Source organism: Cinclus cinclus, chromosome 11 (genome assembly GCF_963662255.1).
Source record: "Cinclus cinclus chromosome 11, bCinCin1.1, whole genome shotgun sequence".
In the NCBI taxonomy this organism is placed as follows: domain Eukaryota; kingdom Metazoa; phylum Chordata; class Aves; order Passeriformes; family Cinclidae; genus Cinclus; species Cinclus cinclus.
Genome location: NC_085056.1, coordinates 19,089,552 through 19,108,203, shown reverse-complemented (window position 1 = coordinate 19,108,203; position 18,652 = coordinate 19,089,552). Strand labels below are relative to the sequence as shown.

At 43.4% G+C, this 18,652-nt stretch overlaps 2 protein-coding genes and 1 long non-coding RNA gene across 4 annotated transcripts; 2 read left to right on the top strand and 1 right to left on the bottom strand.

Moving 5' to 3' along the window:
* LOC134048220 (fatty acyl-CoA hydrolase precursor, medium chain-like) lies at positions 1–10,117 on the top strand. Of its 2 annotated transcripts, none has more exons than XM_062499857.1 (14): positions 1–781; positions 1,957–2,149; positions 2,966–3,110; positions 3,559–3,692; positions 4,032–4,185; positions 5,077–5,178; positions 6,023–6,112; positions 6,245–6,298; positions 6,779–6,919; positions 7,004–7,090; positions 8,068–8,215; positions 8,396–8,527; positions 8,848–8,920; positions 9,338–10,117. In XM_062499857.1, exons 1-14 carry the CDS (start codon positions 709–711, stop codon positions 9,510–9,512), a joined length of 1,701 nt encoding a protein of 566 aa, XP_062355841.1. In that variant the 5' UTR covers positions 1–708; the 3' UTR covers positions 9,513–10,117. The 2 variants fall into 2 exon arrangements, with proteins under 2 accessions (XP_062355841.1, XP_062355840.1); XM_062499856.1 differs by having other exon boundaries at positions 6,023–6,127.
* LOC134048222 (uncharacterized) lies at positions 5,952–9,072 on the bottom strand. Its single transcript, XR_009933533.1, has 3 exons — positions 8,982–9,072; positions 6,282–6,345; positions 5,952–6,078 (listed from the first exon to the last, which is right to left on the bottom strand). It is a non-coding gene; the product is annotated as an uncharacterized LOC134048222 (long non-coding RNA).
* Positions 10,118–12,133: 2,016 nt separating the features above from the next.
* Positions 12,134–17,663, top strand: PDCD2L (programmed cell death 2 like). The gene is made up of 7 exons (XM_062499858.1): positions 12,134–12,337; positions 12,412–12,575; positions 12,701–12,770; positions 13,743–14,134; positions 15,157–15,270; positions 16,883–17,031; positions 17,533–17,663. The coding sequence occupies exons 1-7, from the start codon at positions 12,227–12,229 to the stop codon at positions 17,661–17,663; spliced, it is 1,131 nt and encodes a 376-aa protein (XP_062355842.1). The 5' UTR covers positions 12,134–12,226.
* The last annotated feature ends 989 nt before the right edge of the window (positions 17,664–18,652 follow it).

Sequence of the window (18,652 nt, the reverse complement as noted above, 5' to 3'; positions counted from 1 at the left end):
TACCACCCTTTTATATTGCTCCCACATTACAAAAGCTGATAATTCATCTCTTTATTGTTGAAACTGTATTGCACCACTCTACCAAACATCCCTGAACACACAGAACTGAGTGACAGGTGTCTCCTGCACCCTGAGTAAAAGCTGGGATTTTTCTATTATTGGTTTGGTGGTTTTTTGGGTTTTTTTTTTGTTTTTTGGGTTTTTTTTTTGTCAGAAACTACCCTTTTATGAGTATAAAAATCACACAACTTTTGCTTCAGAAAAGATGCGCTTTTCAGGGGTATTGGTCCGGACTCGGCTATACTGTGTTTCTTACACTGAGATCTTAATACCGAAAAGACATGAATGTACTAAAGTAGGATCGAGGAGCCTTCCTGGCGCCTGCGTAGCGCAGGGTGAGGAAACGCTCCGGTCCTTGTCCCAGCCGGTGCAGCAGCAGCAGGGCACCGCTCCCGGTCAATGCAAGGCTGATTCCAAAGCTTTTGGAAGCCGGCTGGGACTGAGATTCTGTGAGATTCGAAAGGAGCAGTGGGGAGGCAGCAGGAGCCCCGCGGGGCAGGAGGACTCCGGTTCCCGAGGCCAGCCCGACACTCTCGCTCCTGGCTCGCAGCCCGAGCACTCCCTCCCCTCATCCGTGTTTGCCTTGCGTAAGGCGGCTCTGGGCGAGCCCATAAAGCCCCAGCCTGCGGGACTGCTGCCAGTGGCACCATGGCATCGGCGAGGGACGCGGCGCTGCTGGCAGGGATCCTCTTCGTCCTGGGCACTGCGCTGGTGGCGGCAGGTAAACGCAGGGGCACCTGTCCTTTGGTCCCTGTAGGGCGAGAGGGCACCTGCAGCTGCCTCCCGGTGCCACTCAAGAGCAGGGCACAAACCCTGGGCTCAGCTGGGCACAAACCCTGGGCTCAGCTGGGCACAAACCCTGCACTGATCTGGGCACAAACCCTGGGCTCAGCTGGGCACAAACCCTGCGCTGTTCTGGGCACAAACCCTGGGCTCAGCTGGGCACAAACCCTGCACTGGTCTGGGCACAAACCCTGGGCTGAGCTGGGCACAAACCCTGGGCTCAGCTGGGCACAAACCCTGGGCTGAGCTGGGCACAAACCCTGCACTGTTCTGGGCACAAACCCTGGGCTGAGCTGGGCACAAGCCCTGCACTGATCTGGGCACAAACCCTGGGCTGAGCTTGGCACAAACCCTGGGCTGAGCTGGGCACACAAACTGAGCTGCAGTAACAAAGAATTAATTTCAGTTTTTAATGTGCTTTCAATCATTTGTCTTATTTGCCTTCTTTGCAAATAGCAAAATCAAATCCCCGTCCCAAAATCTTGCCTGCTGAGGCCAAGCAGCCACAGTACTATATCTGTAATTTGATATTAGAACTTTGACACAGATCTTAAAATTAGTCTTGCTTAAAGGTTAACAGGATTTGTTTGTGCCAGATTTTTTTTTAGGTATGTTAGAAGCTTTTTCTTTTGGCTGTACATACTATCAAGGGTCTGGAATATATTTTCTCTGTTCATTGTCTTTTCTAAATGAGAGCAATTTGCTGGGTTTTTATCTAACAGCTCAAGGCAAAATAAAACGTTACGATCTATATGCAACCACTAATGCATGTGTTGTAAGACAATACATATTAAATACCTGAAGGAGATTGTACATACAGACAAATCAAAATGAAGGCTGAAATAATTTCAGCTATACTGATTTAATAAAAGTATAAAGAGTGTTAGAATAAATTAGTAAATCTAAAATTTAAATGAGTAAACACTAGTAATCAAATTAGTAAAACAAAATGGCAGATTAGAATAGTGTACTGCTAAATCTGATTAGAATTTGTTGAAGCTTTGTGTATAAAAACTACTTGTTTAAGTAGACAAAAGCTGTATCTTTACATAGCAAATCTAGAAATTACTTACAAATGGACCAATTACATGATTTTGCACTTCTGTCCCACAGAACAACCAGAAGCAGAGACCAAATACGGGAGAGTCCGTGGGTACCAATTCAAAGTGGACACTGCTGAGAGGACTGTAAATGTCTTTTTGGGACTTCCTTTTGCTAAGCCTCCGGTTGGATCACTGAGGTTCTCTGCACCCCAGGCACCTGAGCCATGGGAAGGTGTCAGAGATGCCACTTCCTACCCACCAATGTAAGGCAATGATAAAACCTTTAGAAATGTTATACTGTATGCAATGCCATGACACTGATGTACACACAGGGCCACCCATGAAGAGAAATTCCTTGGTGCCCTCTTGTTGCACCTGCAGCTGTTACAGGGGATGCATTTCTAAGGACACTTTATGAGCTGCTCTCTTTATCGAAAGTTGCTGTTTCACGTTCTCAGTGATCAACTGATATGGAGCAGCACTTTACAAATAAAGCTCTGGCTCAGGAGCACTTGGCCATCACTTATCAATCACTATAAAGCTTTGGAGCAGAAACAAACAGGAAATGTTGGAATACAACGTTACGGAAAAAATGCTGAGTCAAGTGCTTAAAAGAGTACACAAGAAATGCAGAACAATTCTAATTTATGTTGTAAATGTCTCACTCCCTTTGTCCTACTGCCCCTGTTCAGTGTCTCAATCCTAATATCTACCATTGCAGCATAAAAAGCTATTGGAGATGTAAATGATTAATTTATATTTTCATTGAAGTAATTTACAGCCATATGTATTTGCTGATATATTTCTGTGATATTTTGAAACATGCAAAATTGTGTCTGCACATCACTGTGTATTGCAGTGGCTTTATTTTTACAGATCTCATTAAGGAGAGGCCAAAGGAAGCAAATATATTAAAAACAAACAAAAAAAAATACTATGTTTGCAGTTGATACCAATCTAGAAATGTGCTAGAGATCAGTTTCTGGATGGCATTTTGTTGTGGAAGTACAAAAAAGCTTCTCTTCACAGCTTTCGTGTTTGAGTTAATTCTGTTGCTTGTTACTTTTTCATTTATCCAGGTGTCTACAGGACAAAGAACAAGGACAGAGGTTTTCAGACTTGATTACCAACAGAAAAGAAAAAGTTCCTCTCCAAATATCTGAGGATTGCTTGTATCTAAATGTGTACACACCCGTTCCTACAGGAAAACAGGAGAAGTTGCCTGTAAGCAAAATCCCTATAATACCTTGACAAAAATTATCTGACAGCAAACCTTCAACCTGTGCCATGAGCACACATGCAGGGGCAGTTTTGTAGTGATGATCAACTGACATGCTTTAGCCCAGCAAATATTAGCTGAAATTAAGAAGAGACACAAAGTCCTATTTTGCAAGTAAAATTGTTATTGGCATTTTAGCTAAGCAGTGCTTGATTTAATCTAAATGATCTGTCCAAAGTCACAGGGCACTGACACAGTGTAGGCATTTAACAAAATCAATGCCATTTTGTAGGCCTGCAGGCCTTAGATTCAAAAGATTTCTACAATTTGTCAAATGTGATCAGAAAGAATCGGGGGTGAAACAGCACAAAATATTATATCTTGGGTTATATTTAGTTTTTATGACTGGGAGCTCATACCCGTGCTGGGTTGATCCTGTTTTTCTCTTTCCAGGTCTTAGTATGGATCCATGGAGGTGGATTAGTTTTTGGAGCAGCTTCATCATATGATGGCTCAGCATTAGCAGCCTTTGACAATGTGGTGGTTGTAACAATTCAATACAGATTAGGTATTGTTGGATATTTTAGGTAAGATGGGTCATCTCAGTTTTTCCTAAGTGGTTTCCAAAATGATGTGTGCAAAGCCTTTGTAAGATGTGAGATGTGTAGAAGACTTGCTTATGCAAAGAAACATTTCTGAACTGCATCTGCAAGAGCTGGGGACAATTTCCAGTCCCAAGGCACTTCCAGATCTGTTCTTGTGGGGTTGCTGCTCCAGTCTCAGGGCTTTCCAAGCCATTCATTTGTCAGTTGTGTAGAGAAGTTTTGTGTAGAGAGTGGCAGATGAGTTCTCACACCACAGATTGTATTCTCCTCTGCCTTTTTGCTTGCACTGGGCATTTAAACAAATCTGTTCTCTCCCTGCAGCACTGGTGATGAGCATGCCCGAGGTAACTGGGGATATTTAGACCAAGTGGCAGCTCTTCAGTGGATTCAGGAAAATATCATACATTTTGGAGGAGATCCAGGATCTGTCACTATCTTTGGAGAATCTGCAGGAGGAATCAGTGTTGGTGCCCTTGTAAGTTCACAGTAATATTGAATTTTAATGATTTTAATTACTTAGGGGAAAAAAACCCCCTCCATCCATTTTCAGTATCTGCATGAGAAGTCAATGAGAGAAAAGGGACAGTGTTACAGTGACACATCACCTGGGTCTTTGACAACAACAAGGCAACAGCACAGCAAAACAATACAGATTTTGATTGATAAAAATGTGCAATTTTCATATGCAAATGTCACAGTTAAGTAGCAGAATGTTATTGTTCATCTGCTGAGTTAAATTCTGCTTGGTTTGGGTTTTTTTCCAATGTAAAAAAACCTTCAAAGTCTAATCTCATGGTAAGAGTCCTTTAAGAGGAGTTGTGGACTCTTGCCCATTTTCTGTTTGCTTTGACAGCCACTTGTGCAGTGATCAAGATGAACAGTGCTGATAGCTGAAGTAGCCCTGCAGTTTGTGATCCAGTGATTGTGTAAAACCTTTACTTCAACACGGAGCACGTTGGCTGCGACACTCTCCTTCTCCAGTCCCTCACACTTTGGTACAGATCACACGGCCAAACCAGGGTTATTGTACATGGGATAGAAATGCCCGTTTCCTTTGGCCAAAAGCTCTTTATTGCCCGTCTGCAGCAGAGCCAGACTGCCTTGGGCACGTTCAGTCTGTACCTGGCTTGCAGTGTGGCGCTGCGAGGGCTGGAAGCAAAGTGCAGTGGGAGGGGAAAGGCAGCTGCACTCCTCATCCCTGCGAGCCAAAGCACTCTGCACAGCTGGGCTGTGGTCAGAGGCTACACAAGAACACTCCTACCACATGGGCCTTCAAAATGTTCCAAGTGCCCACTGCTGACACTGCAATCCAAAAATCACTGGGCAGAACACAGCGCTTGTCATGCTTGTTCTTGCTTTTTCACAGGTTTTATCTCCGCTGGCCAAGGGCTTGTTCCACAAGGCCATTTCAGAGAGTGGTACTGCAGCCCTGGGCTTGTTCACTGACCAGCCTAAGGAGGATGCAAAAGTGGGTATTTGTGGTAATTTTAATTACTTTTTTTCAGATAGTTTTGCGTATCTTAAGTTGTTTGGTCCAAAATATAGAAACGTTTTTTTTTTTCTTATGAAACAAAACAGTCAGTCATTAAAGACAGTATTTCTGTGTGCATATAGTACATGTTGAATGATATGTTGCTTTTCAAACATCTAAATATCCATAAAGAGAGAAGAATGAAATGCAAAGGAATATTGTAACATGTAGTCTCTTCAAGAAAAGTCAATGTATAATTTTTGGCTGGAAAATGGTATTAAACTTGGAATACTCTTCTCTTCCCTTCCTTTTTGACGCCTGTAGTGGGCAAATAAACAAGACGTTATTCAGTTGTTTTTTTTTTTAATTTGAAAAGTACCAGATTCCACCCCTTCCTTTTCTCTTCAACTACAAGGAACAATTTCCAAGAACCTGGCATAAAACATAAAACAGACAGCTCTCTCTAATGACAGCTCTTGCTCCAGCCAAAAAGACATCAGCAAGAGTGATAGAACGTGCTCTCTGCTACCCTGCAGATGGTTTATTCTCTAACTCCTTTATGTCACCCAGCCTTCTCAGCCCAGCATATTATTTACCAGAATTGTCTTAAGAGTATTTCTGTATCAAAAAAAATCTGGAGGCAGAGGTTTTCTCCTTCTCTTCTGCCCAGCCTGTGGTATGAAGGACTGTGAGGGCTTCCAGTGCCCTCCCTCTGGAGCTGGGACAAGCCAGGCTCCAGCAACTCTTGTGCAGGAGCTTCAGCTGTTCCTGCTGGACTCGGTGTCTCATAGAGCCAGAGAGAGGAAATGTGTCCAAAACTCTTTGTTTTCACTGCTTGCAGAAAATTGCTGCTGTCTCTGGCTGTGAAAAATCCAGTTCAGCTGAAATGGTTGAATGCTTGAGAGGAAAAACAGAAGAAGAACTAATACAGGTAATATTGAAAATGGTACGTATTGCATTTAAATGACATCTCAGACTTTTTCATAACAGAGAACACTCTGTGTACTTTAATATTAGAAGAACCTGAAGTGGATGTAAAATTTTACTTTCTTGACTTTTTCAGGACACAACAGCACTGCAGCTCTGCAGCAAAGCCTCACCTGAGAAGTGCAAACAGGTTCCTGCCCTTCCATTCTGCATGCACTTGGAGCTACCTGTGGTTTACTGTCATGTTCAACCAGGGCAAGGAAAAGAAAATGTCACATATTATTCTAGAGAACCTGAAAATCAAATCACATATTATGTCCTACTAAAAAGCTCTTATCACAATGCTTACGTGCCTTTGAAACATCCACACAGAAATTGTTTTCCCCCACTCTTCCACACATCCATGGCCATATTGAACTAAGAAAAGATGTAAATTCAACATAATGACTTCTGTTTCACAAACATTAGAAATATAATGTTAATCTTCACAGAATCTCCTGCCTAGGGCAGAAAATCAGTCAGAGAAAATGTTAAGATGCCTTGGATACCATTACTTCTTCTATTTTTCATTTGGCTTCACTTTGGAACTGCAGTTAAATTTGAACTTCTTTTAGAAGCGTAATGAATGTATTAATGAAGCTTTCTTTTTCTTTTTTCCCTTTTTGTTCAGGATTTCTTTTTCATCAGTGCATGTGTAGATGGTGCATTTTTTCCCAAGAGTCCCAGGGAATTACTATCTGAAAAATCAATCAGTGCAGTCCCATACATAATAGGAGTAAATAACTGTGAATTTGGATGGGTACTTCCTATGGTAAGACACTTAAAATGGTGTTATTTAAACATCATTTTGTAAATAGAAGCTTTTTCAGTAAGTATGATTCTCTCTATCACACAGATTATGAAATACCCTCCTTTCATGGATGGTCTGGACAAAGATGTTGCACGTCAAATTTTACAGAGCAACTTAGCACTAGTAATTAAGGTAAGAGACCATTTTCAGAATAACCCAGTGCTGCTTCTTTGCTGGTCTGGCTGTTTTTTACCCCTAGAGGGACATATTTCACAGGGAAATGTCATTGTGCTGGGCAGCTCCCTGAATTGGGGCAGAAATGGGCAGAGATGTTGCTACATTCCTGTTACCTCTAGTGACTGAAAATACTCTCTAAATTTCCAGCCTAGATGGCCCTCCCTCTTCTTAAAAAGGAGTTCTGTGGGAATCCAGGAATGATGCAGGTACCTAAACACAGGTCTCTTGGGTCATTTTAGATACCCCCAGGTAATGCAAGACATGCAAAGTACCAGCAGGTATGACAGGAGACCTATGGGACACAACCTCCTAAAGCAGTAGCTGGGCACTGAAAAGGAAAGCCTGAGAGGTTTAGGGTGCACTGACACCTACATTCAGGTTCTTTGAGGTTTTGCTTCCCTGTCATTTACAAATCTCTTGGCTTTGTGGTGCCTTTGTACTCTCCTGAAACTACTATGTAGAAAAATACTGATTAAGAGGTAAGAATTAAGGACTCTATAAGCAGGGCCAGTACTTGCAAGGGATCATTCATTGACAAAAACATCCACCATGAACTTAGAAATGCAGAGCCCAGGCTAATTCTGAACAGGAGAATTTATGGTCATTTACAACAATCAATGGATTTTATAAAATCCAGCAGAATTTCTCTGCTGTTACGAGGGTTGTTTCCACAGGAGGGAGAAAGATCAGCATCGCTGACTATTTATCTAAAGGTGTTTGATCCTTTGATCTTGCACCCCTCTTTTCCCTGAAATCACCTGTATCCATAGCTGTGTGACTCCAGTCCCGAGCTCTGAGCCACACTCTGACACATCTGAGGATTTTCTCTGAAAGGTGATGTTTGGGGATTAGCCAGGCACGTGCAGATGCCACACTCACTCACTGCTGCTGATGTTCATTATCATTAGAAGTACTTTTTATTGCTGTTACAGGGCCCTGTGTCTGAAGTTGCTGACAGAGTGTACAAGGAGTACTTGGTGGATGCAGAGAGCCCTGCTCAGGTCCGAGATGGCCTCCTGGATGCAATGGGAGACCTCTACTTTGTCATCTCAGCTGTGGAAGTGGCCAGACACCACAGAGGTAACTCAGCAGCTTCAGAACAACTGCAGAATTGTATCTGGGGATGGTGTGGACAGTGTGCAGCACTTTTCACTATCCAAAGAACTTTTCATTTAACCAAAACAGTTTTTAATTAAAGTTTATAATCTTTGGAGCAGGTATTTTCAGCTTTCAAACCTAGCAATTTTCTGTATCCTCTAGATGCTGGCAACCCCGTCTACTTTTATGAATTCCAACATCGAGCAAGTTCACTGGAAGGTTTGGTACCAGAGTTTGTAAAAGCAGATCATGGAGCTGAGATTTCCTTTGTCTTTGGAAAGCCATTCTTAGCTGGTGATGTACCCATGCTTACTCCATATTCCTTTTAGAACTTTGTTATTACTCCCTTTAATTAATGCAGGGTTTTAGAATAGAATTTCTCTCTTATAAGCATTATATATATTATAAGCATAATTATATATCATAAGCATTACTATGAGCATAAACATTTTCTGTCTTCAGTACTAGATACTTTTCATTACATCCTTCATCTGCAGTTCTCTTGCAGAAAAAAACTCCAATAGCTCAGGGCAACAAGTAAAAGTGTTGTAATTTATATAGCTAATGCTAATTAATTACTTTCTAATGTGGCCATTTCATCTCTCCCATTGCAGGAGGTGCTACAAAAGAAGAAAATAAACTTAGCAGAACTGTTATGAGATACTGGACCAACTTTGCTAAAAATGGGTGAGGATCACAATGCTAATTACAGCTCATGTTTTGTCTCTGCTGCCCAGAACATACTTACCTGCCTGAAGCAGTACTTATATGGTGGTTCCTAGAAATTAGGCAGAACTTAAGAGAAATATTGAAGCAATTTCTCTTCTTAATGGTCTTTGAAAAGAACCTGCAGACACAAGGAGAAAAAAAATCTAAGAGCTGTTACTCCATCTACAATGGAGCTTTAGATCTAAAATTAATACCAACTATTACTCTTTTGCTGTTTCAATATTGAGCATTTTCATAAAATACTGTCCATTTATTCAGGTACCAGAATCACATAATCTGGTCTCCTGTTGGTTTTCTGAAATGCTCTGAACCTCAGCAGTCAGAAAGCAATGAATTGGCAAATGGAGAGCTAACTTTTCCTTCTATTATTTCCAGAAATCCCAATGGAGAGGGCTTGGTCCATTGGCCTCAGTATGACCTGGAGGAAAAATACCTGGGAATAGACCTGGAGCAAAAAGCAGGAGAGAAACTGAAAGAACACAGAGTGGAGTTTTGGGCACAACTCATGAAACAAATTGAGACTGGAAGGAGAAAACACACAGATTTATAAGAGCTGTGGAAGGTACAGTTCACTTTTAAAACCAAAAGGAAAGTCAAACAAAATTAGTTTGTCAGGATGCAGAGTAATTACCTTCTAACCCACAGTTGTGTAATCTGCTGTCCTAATCACAGTGAAAGGAGAGAAACAAGGGGTACTCAGAATGTTTGTCAGACTAAAAATCACTGTTTAACGAGGCAAGCAGAAAAAAAACCCCCAGAATCTTTCCAGGTCCAAACAGACCTATGGTACCTACTCAGTGCATATCAAAGCTGAATAATGAGGTGGGAATGGACAAATGAATTGAAATCTGTAAGAAATTATCTTTACTGAATATACCATAACTGTCAAGACTATTTAATAGGCTTATTCTCCTCTTCTTTCAGAAGAGCATGGTCAGTTGTCCTTTCTAGGGCTTCCTTCTGCTTTCTTTAACTGGAAATAGCCTGTAGGCAGCAGACCATCCATCAAACTACGTCTGTGAGGTGGGCTTGACATCTCACAGAAGAGAACAGAAAAGTTCTACTTGTTTTATTGGTTTGTGAATTGTTTTAAATAAATGTTGCTTTGATTTTTCGGAACTTCCTTTTCTTTCACTGAGTTGACAGAGGCTAATTCCCAGAGGTTAAGTCACACCCAAGAAACCAGAAAAGTGCCCAGTTTCTTTCTTCCACCTAAACGGTTTCAGGTATGAATCTTCCAGGTTTCTGTGCAGGACCTGAGGCTTAAGGATCTTTCACAAACTCTTCTGGGGTGTGACTGTGCATCCTTCAACCCTTCCTGGCAAATTCCCAGTCCAGCGGCTGGAGGGAAGATGCAGTGCTGGCAGGACTGCAGGGTACAGTTCAGAGCACAGAGGCAGAGCAGGGAGCAAAGGCTGGTGGTGTTCCCTGCATGAGAGAAGATCTGACATGCAGAGTGTGCACCCCCAGCCTCCCACAGCTGTGGAAGGGCCAGGGCACACAGGGAGTGATGTGGCTTTCTTGCCAAGTTACATGACAAGCAGGATACCAAGCAACAATGTGGGAATCCAGGAAGGCAGGAGAGCTCTCCTCAGGACCACAAACAAACACACAAACAGCCCTACTCTAGCTACCCCTTTAACTGGTGCCCTGCTCCCACATCCCATAGCACCCCAGGGGGCTCTCACAGGGACAGCCCAAGCTCCTGCTGCAGGTGGTGACCTTCTGTAGGTGTCTTCTTCTTCCTCCTCACCTCTGGTTTCACTTGCTTTTGCACACCTGTGGATCTCAAGCAGCGTGATCTGCACTACCTGGCCACCCCCTTTTGTGCGTTTTCCATAACCTCTGGAATCCATCAGTCATTGCAATTAGCAACAGCTAATTGCAGCAACCATACTGCTCGTTCTGTCACACATTTCTTCGCTGGCTTTGGTCTGACACAGCCTTTATATCCATCATTGGTGTGTTTGTTGCATCAATATGTCTGTCCTTGCGCACTCACAAAAAACAAGACAGAAGAAATCCCGTGTCTTTGGGAATGCAAAGCCATGAGTATAACTCCTGTGTAGAAGGCAGGCATGTTATTAGGCACACATGATAACAAAGCAGTTTCTGACTGTGTGAGAGGAAGTGTTCTGTCCATCTGTGGATTTTAAACCCCAAATATAAAGACTGGTACACTGTCAAAGAGCTGAGAAAGGAATGACACCATGGCCACAGTGTATAACCTACATTTGAGCAGCAGATTCTTACATTATGTTCCAAACCTCATTTTATTTAATAGGTTTAGTATTCATGGTCACTTCGTATAGATTCCCAGCTGCGCCTATATTTGAAGAAATTATTATCAGTATATTTACTGATAATATTCAGCAAGAGCTGCTACTGTTCTGTTTTTCACTTCCTGTCAATAATAACATTTTTAAAGTGCATTATTTATCCATAATTACTATGATTGCTTTTCCAAGTGGTCACCAAGTATGTTTGTTCTGTGCCAGTCCTGCTTCTCAAATTATCTTGGTGCCAAGTGTGAAATATGTACGCTTTTATTAAGATAGGACGATTTTTGCTGTTTGATCTTTCTAACTTTCAAGCCTAATCAAGAAGGAGAGAGATTTAATCCGTGAAACAGAGCGGCCAAGGAGCTCTAAGTGATGTCCAGCTGTTGGAAACACAAATTCGTGGTCAGCAGAATTGCCCTGTTAAGTTTGGGGCTGGACGTGCCCCAGTGATCTCAGCCCCGGGGGAGGTTAACAGAGCTCGGGGAGAAGCATTTCCACCGATACACGAGGAGTGCAGAACTCATGGGCCACGGGAAGAAACAAATAAAGGCAATTCAGCAGCTGTGTGGGATCAGCTCGGAGCAGGTAAAGGGGAATTGCGGCAGGGGCAGATCAGGAGCACCAGGTCATGGAGCTCCACACAGGAAAGCAGCGAGCCAAAGCAGGAGAAGGATAGAGCACGGCAGTAATTCCCACGAGAAGTGACCATTAACCAACAGGAAAGAGAATGCTAATTAATAAGAGAACCACGTACCTTGTAACCAGCGCACGTTAATGTCTTTGTTTGTTAAAAGGTGTAAACAGCGGAAAGTTTTGCCAGCCATGCTGCTCGCTCCGCGGATTTGCCGCCCGGCGCCGTTCGTGCGCAGAAAGTGAAGGAATCGATGCCGGGAGCGGCGCACGAAGGGCCCGTTCGGGAGCGCGCACGGAGCGCTCGCGAGGGCGGCGTCAGGCCCGCGGGGGCGCGCACGCCGGCGGGGCCATGGCGGGCGGGCCGCCCGTGCTGCTGGGGCTGCGCGACGCCGCCGTGACGGGGCCGGGCCCGGCCGGGCCGCTCCCCGCATGGGCCACCAACAAGCTGGGCGGCACCGCGGTAAGGCCGGGGCGCGGGGCGCGGGGCGAGGGGCGAGCCCCGGCCGGGCCTGAGCGGTGCTGTGGGTGTTGCAGGACTGGATGCCGGCGGTGCGGGCGGGCCCGCCGCGGTGCGCGGGGTGCGGGCGCGCGCTGGCGCTGGCGGTGCAGGCGTACTGCCCGCTGGAGCGCAGCCCCGCGCACCGCGCGCTCCACGTGTTCGCCTGCGCCGCGCCGCGCTGCTGGGGAGCCGCCCGCAGGTGAGCGTTGTTATCCCGCTGGTATCGGTATTGGTATTGGTGTTATTGCTGCTGTTATTCGTTATTCCTGCCGCTGATCCGCTGTCCCTCTCGCCCTCCGTTTCTCTCTGCCCGGCGCACCGAAGCTGGAAGGTGCTGCGCTCCCAGTACTCGCAGGCCCAGGATAAACAAGCCCGAGATGGCAGCGTCGAACAGGTACAGCTCAGCTCTGCCTGCCCGGGCTGTGCCGGGGCTGCAGGGAGCGAGCTCTCAACCAGAATGAGCTGCGCACTCTGCCATCTCCTTGCTTCGATAGCCGGAGCCTTCCTCCAGAAGCTGCACTCTATGATGGCTTGCAGTCACATTCTGTGGAGAAGTCGTGGGCACGGAGTTTTTTTCATTGCACTACACCGTTTACTATAAGACAGCTAAATAGTGTTTAACTTACTGTTTGAGATCTTCGTCAAGCTGGTTTTAAAGTGGACATTGCAGTCCACCTGTATGGCCAAAACTGATACAGCTGACTAAACTTTATTTTTCAACTTCAGATGATTGGGCTGTACCGTTTAGGCTTGGATCTTTAACCTGCTTTTTTGTCTTCTATTTTAAATTGATCTCTGCAAATTTAACACGAGCTTTTTTTAATTAGTGTAACTGAATTATTATTAATATACTTGTGAGGAAAAATGGCATGTTGTCTAAAGCAGGTTGGAAGAGTAGGGTGGCACCAAACTAGTGGAGGCAGGCAAGGGAGTGTTTATATAGTTGGTGCATTTGCAAAGTGAAAGCTTGGCTTGTGGTAAAAGAGCTTTTACTCTGGTAAAATAATGGTGGTGTTATTATTATTTCCTTCTGTAGTTTGCCCTTTGGGTGTAGTAGCTGCTTCAGCTGGCAGGGGCTGTGCCACAGCCAGGGCATGGCAGCAGGAGGCACAAGGGCCTCTCAGAGGGCTGATGAATTCTTGCTCTGATTTTGCAGTGTGAGATGTTTTTGCCATAGCTGCTGGTGTGAGAAGTAAACGTGGGTTTGGTGGGAAGTACCACAGTGAGGAGAGTAGGTGCAATAACACTGATCATTAGGTTAAGGTCTCAGTTCTCTCACCTGTTATAAGCTGAATTTGAAGGGCGTCAGGGTGGCGTACCTTGGCAATGTTCTCTTCCTTTTTTCATTTTTTTTTGTGGTTCTCAGAAACAAGAATCAAACTTTGCTGCAAAGGATTGGTGTGAAGATGCAGATGACTGGGGAGCCTGTGATGGAGCAGAGCCTCCTGCATGTGCCTCCCTTGAGCTGCTTGGCCTAAAGAAAGCTGTGAGCAGTGAGGTGGAGTGTGCATCCCAGCTCCAGCAGCTCCACCTGTCTGAGCCTGCCCATGGCCCAGGTCCCCAGGACACACATCCTGCAGCCAGTGAGGAAATGGTGATGGCAGTGGCTGATTCAGCTCCTGTGTTCCAGCCCTTCTACATTAATGTTGTTGATGAGGAAGACTACATGGGTTTGCTTGATACAGATCATGCAGATAAGCTACTGAAAGAGTATCAGCAGAGGGAGTGTGTTAACTTGGAGCAGATGATGTCAGAAAGGTGAGAACAAGTCTGGATTTCATGGTGAGACTGAGGGAATTGTTTGGCTTCCTGTATGCTGACTGATAATCTAAACAGGACTCTCACTAAACCTGAATGATGTTGTCTGGAAGCTCCTTTGGGAACCGTTGGTGTGCTGTGCAGGAAGAACAGAACAGTGCCCCCACTGCTGCCAAATCTGGAGTTACTCCAAGATGTAGCTATTTCTGAGTGGCTGAGCACTTGGAGTGTTTATGGGCTCCAGGCGGTGCAATGGATGATTAAGCTCTGAAACAGTATCCATGCTAAGTGGCATGACTTCATATCATGACATTTCACGCTTTTTTTCTTTGCAGGGCTAAAGCTTTTCTTTCATTTTGGTTGCATTTTTAAGTGTTTAATTTTTAGGGATTTTGGCTAGAGACTGGGATGATGGTAAGACACCTGAAAGTTTAGTAAAGATTGCCTGAAAAAAAACAATTGAATGTGGTTACTGAAAGTATTTTCTTAGTAAAATATTTAACTTAAGTGGTCACAGTGAGGACTTTTGACCACTTGTGCCTGAATTGTGGACAGCGTTGAATTTGTTTATAGCCAAAGCTGCTGTCCACTGCAGAATCTGCGTGGAAGACTTTTGAGCAGTGGTGGTCCTGTTGATTTCAGTTGACTTTTATAAAATTGTAGAACTTTAATTATGCTTGATTCAAAATTGAAAAGGAAAACATCATAATTTAAAAACCACAAAAATATTTGGGAAGTTATTAGAGGAAGGGGTTTTTGATGGAATAAAGCAGGTATCTGGTGGATTTGAGTCTCATGTGGTAGTTTGAAACACTGTTAGTAATTGTAAGTCACCAGAATCCAAAGATCTAGAAGCAAAATGTTCACTTGCGACCTCTAACAGGAATTTTCTCTTAACATGTGTATCTTTTTTTTTTTTTCATTATATTTAATATATGAGTTTATAGTAACCATTCCTTATTTAAAGCATTCATGTCATACTGAAAACCTTACTGGACAGTTTGTTTCTTGTCTTCATACAGTTTTGCTGGTGAAGATGGTAATGAAAAATATGAGAAGAGTGAAGTCAAAAGCTGGGACCACACATTCCATAAATTCATGAAAAGAATATCTGTGTGTCCTGAACAGATTCTAAGGTATGTTGATAATCTGGTTGTAACAGGGAGATACAAATCACTGGCATGGGTGGTTGGTACATCAAAATAAATTCTTTAATTGGAAATATATGTATGTTTTAACTCCTTAACAAAATAAAACCCCAAACCTGCTATGGAGGCTGCTGCCGTGTCTCTGGTCAGACTTCAGTCCCTGGATGGGTTTTCTTTATATGAAGTAGATGAGAAGCAAAGCAGGATCAGAGACCTAAGCTGTGGCTATGGGAGACCTTTGGCACAAGACCTGTATTTGAATACCTGACTGTATTTGAAGCCTCACTGAAATCCAGGCTCAGAGGTTTCCAAGAGACACTGTTGAGGTGGAAGTATAACACAGAGGTGTGATGTTGTGATAGATTTCCAAGGCTATCTGCTCTGAAATGTTTTGGTCTATTTGGAATTTCTAATGTCTGTCCTGCAAGGAATTACTTCTTTTAGAGCCCCAGATCTGCAGCTCATTGTGATTTCCCCTGAGCACCCAGCAGTCTTCAGGTCCTGTGCATCTGTTGCTTTTCCTAGAACAGAAGCAGGTGTAACCTCAGAGTAGCTGTTCTTCCTGAGAGAGGAGTTAATTCTGAATGGGAGTATGGCAGACAGTAAATCATAAGTCATTCATAGTAGCAGAAAATACAGGTTTTCATGCATCGCACCAACTGTTCCAGGGAGTCCAGTGGTTGCCTGTCTGGTCAGGCTGCCTCAGTGTAGTGACAGGGCTTTTGTTTACCAACTTTCTGGTACCAGGTGGAACTAACTGGGCCCTTTTTGATGAGGAGTTAGAAGTCTGATTGACTGCTTAGACAGAAAAGAAACATGAGAAATTTTTATTAATTGTCTAAGATTACACAGGAGATTTTCTAATGCAGAGTGCAAGTAGCATTTTCAGACAGCTTTTCACTGCATCTGTCACTTTGTGGTATTGTGCTCTTTGAATTTGCCATTCCTCTAAAACATCAGCTCTGGTGCTCCCTGGGCTGTCCCTGGTTGCAGTCTTTCTGTAGCCACTCTTTGCCCTCCCTGGGGACTGTCAGTGTGCTCTCAGTCTCCCATTTCCCCTGCCTGCAGGGTCCTGTTGGCCTTCAGCAGAGCACAGAGTCTCCTGCTTGGCATTCCAAGGTGGAAACCATCCTTGATCTTTGTTCCTGTTAGCTGCAAAGCTTTGATAGCTCTTACAAATTATCTATCCCTTCTGAGCCATAGCTACGATGGTTTTGAGACCAGTTTGGTGTTAAATCTTTTACTTGTTGAATTTCATCTTTTACTGCCACTGCTTAGGATTCTGTTTTTCAGGATAGTTTGCTTGATTAAATTATTTGGGTACAGCATATTTTGGAGGTGTCCATTCAAAGCATTTGTCTCCTCTAAATCCAGCTCTTTCCTTAAGATTTTCCAGGCATTAACCTACCAAGTATTTCCCCCATCTTTATTTTTTAGTTCATGGCTCCTTTACAGCTTCTGATTCACAGCCATGTTTTCTACTTGAAGCAGGTTCAGAGATTTCAGCAAATCCTGAACACTGTTGCCAACATGTTAAGATTTTCTACCAACTTTAGGTATTTTAAAAAATTACTATTTTTTCCTCCCTGTCTTCTCCCAGATACTCTTGGGATGGTCAGCCTTTATTCATCACGTGTCCTCCAGCCAACCTGGACCAGGATATTCCAGCCTGCAGTAACTGTGGAAGCAGCAGAGTGTTTGAGTTCCAGCTGATGCCCACGTTGGTCAGCATGCTCCAGAGTGACTCAGGTGCTTGACTTGGTTGAATCAGTATTTGTAACAGTCTCCTTTTTGGGAAAAGGGAAGTGAGCTGCAATTGGGGTTGTTTCCAGCTACCCACACGTGTTTAACCACAGTGATGGTGTTCGGAGAATCTTCTGTCTCCATTACAGATTTCACTGAGCAGAGAGAACTCTGCTTTCTGGAGACTCTGATTGCAGCTTGAGTTGCTCACTAGTGAACTTTAATAACTGCAGTAGGGATAATTCCATGGCCTTGGGAGTATTTGTCTTTATGGCCTCTTAAAGGAGGCTTGGAAAATAATAAATACTGTGAGATAAGAATGCAGACACTTAAAAAATCTCTTCAAAAATTCTGATCCAGCTGCCTTTAATATGTTTAACATTAGAAAATGCTATTTACACAGGAGACTGAATTAATCTGTGCGAAGACTGAAGTCTGGTGGTAAACTATAGCCCCTGATTATGTCACTTTTCATACCCTTATGTACCTGTGTTGCTTTGTTTTTAGATCTGTCAGTGGAATTTGGAACTGTTATAGTTTACACATGCAAGAGAAGCTGTTGGCCGACAAATCATCAAACCCCTCTTGAAGAATTTATTTTTGTGCAAGAAGACCCGGATCAGGGATTATTTAAATAAATTGTATTTCTCTGCATAGATGAAAAGTCTGTTGGGGTGTTTGTTTCCTTTATTACAAGTGTGTAATTACATAACAGAATTTTCCTCAGATGAAAAATTAAATTTGTTTGATGGCAGTGTGCTTATTTCCAAGAATAACTGAAAGATATTAGCATGCCTCTAAAATGGAGTGGCAAAACTTGCCTCTTTTGGTTACACGTGGAAATTGAAGTGTTAAGATTGTCTCACAGTTCTAGTTAGTATTTGGGAAAGAAGGAGAAAACCCTTCTTTTATATTATTAGTATCCATCAGCCACACAGAATCCAGTTTTTAGAAACTCTTAGCAGTGGAGAACTTTAAGCCAGCCTGATTTTAAAAAGCAAGTCTGCTTTGATTTGACCACGGATTGGGATTTCAGTGGGGAGTGGCTGAAGGGCCTTGCTCTCCCTGCAGCCTTCCAACATGAAGCTTTTAGTTTTTCTAGTGAAGGAAGGGTTTCATATGTATGGTAAAATGAGCTGTGGCAGTGCCATGGGTTTGGGTGGGGCGAAGGTGCAAGGGTGAGTTAACCCTTGTGTTCTCACAGGTACAGAACTGGGGCAGACTCAGCACCTGCCATGGTGCAGGGAGATTGTGCAGCTTTAGTTAAAACCATCTGCATTCTCCTGTGCCTTCCCTGTTGGCTTAGGCTGAACTGTAGCATCTTCAGTGATTGAATGAAAAGTGATGCGAGTGTCCTTAGAGACACTTAGATTCTGTACAGGTTTAATGCCGCAACATAAATTAATGCAATAAGAGTGTGGGCTTAAGGAGAGGTGGAGAGGACAGGAAATGATGCATGGGTGATGGAATGCTCGCAAAACTGTTTTTAAGGAAGAACTGTAGCTTACCGTGTCAACTTCTTGAGGCAAGTTAGTTAACTGAAGTAATAAAAAAATAAATATTAAAACTTAGAAATAAATATTAGAAATTAATTAGAAATAAATATATTAACTATATCATAGAATAT

What these genes read in the sequence shown, in the direction of transcription:
- PDCD2L (XM_062499858.1), top strand. Translation starts at nt 12,227, where the DNA reads ATGGCGGGCGGGCCGCCCGTGCTGCTGGGGCTGCGCGACGCCGCCGTG. An exon ending in GAGCAGATGATGTCAGAAAG is followed by an intron (nt 14,135 to 15,156) that starts GTGAGAACAAGT and finishes GTCTTCATACAG; the next exon opens with TTTTGCTGGTGAAGATGGTA. An exon ending in CATGCTCCAGAGTGACTCAG is followed by an intron (nt 17,032 to 17,532) that starts GTGCTTGACTTG and finishes CTTTGTTTTTAG; the next exon opens with ATCTGTCAGTGGAATTTGGA.
- LOC134048220 (XM_062499856.1), top strand. Translation starts at nt 709, where the DNA reads ATGGCATCGGCGAGGGACGCGGCGCTGCTGGCAGGGATCCTCTTCGTC. An exon ending in GCCACTTCCTACCCACCAAT is followed by an intron (nt 2,150 to 2,965) that starts GTAAGGCAATGA and finishes TCATTTATCCAG; the next exon opens with GTGTCTACAGGACAAAGAAC. An exon ending in GAAAACAGGAGAAGTTGCCT is followed by an intron (nt 3,111 to 3,558) that starts GTAAGCAAAATC and finishes TTCTCTTTCCAG; the next exon opens with GTCTTAGTATGGATCCATGG.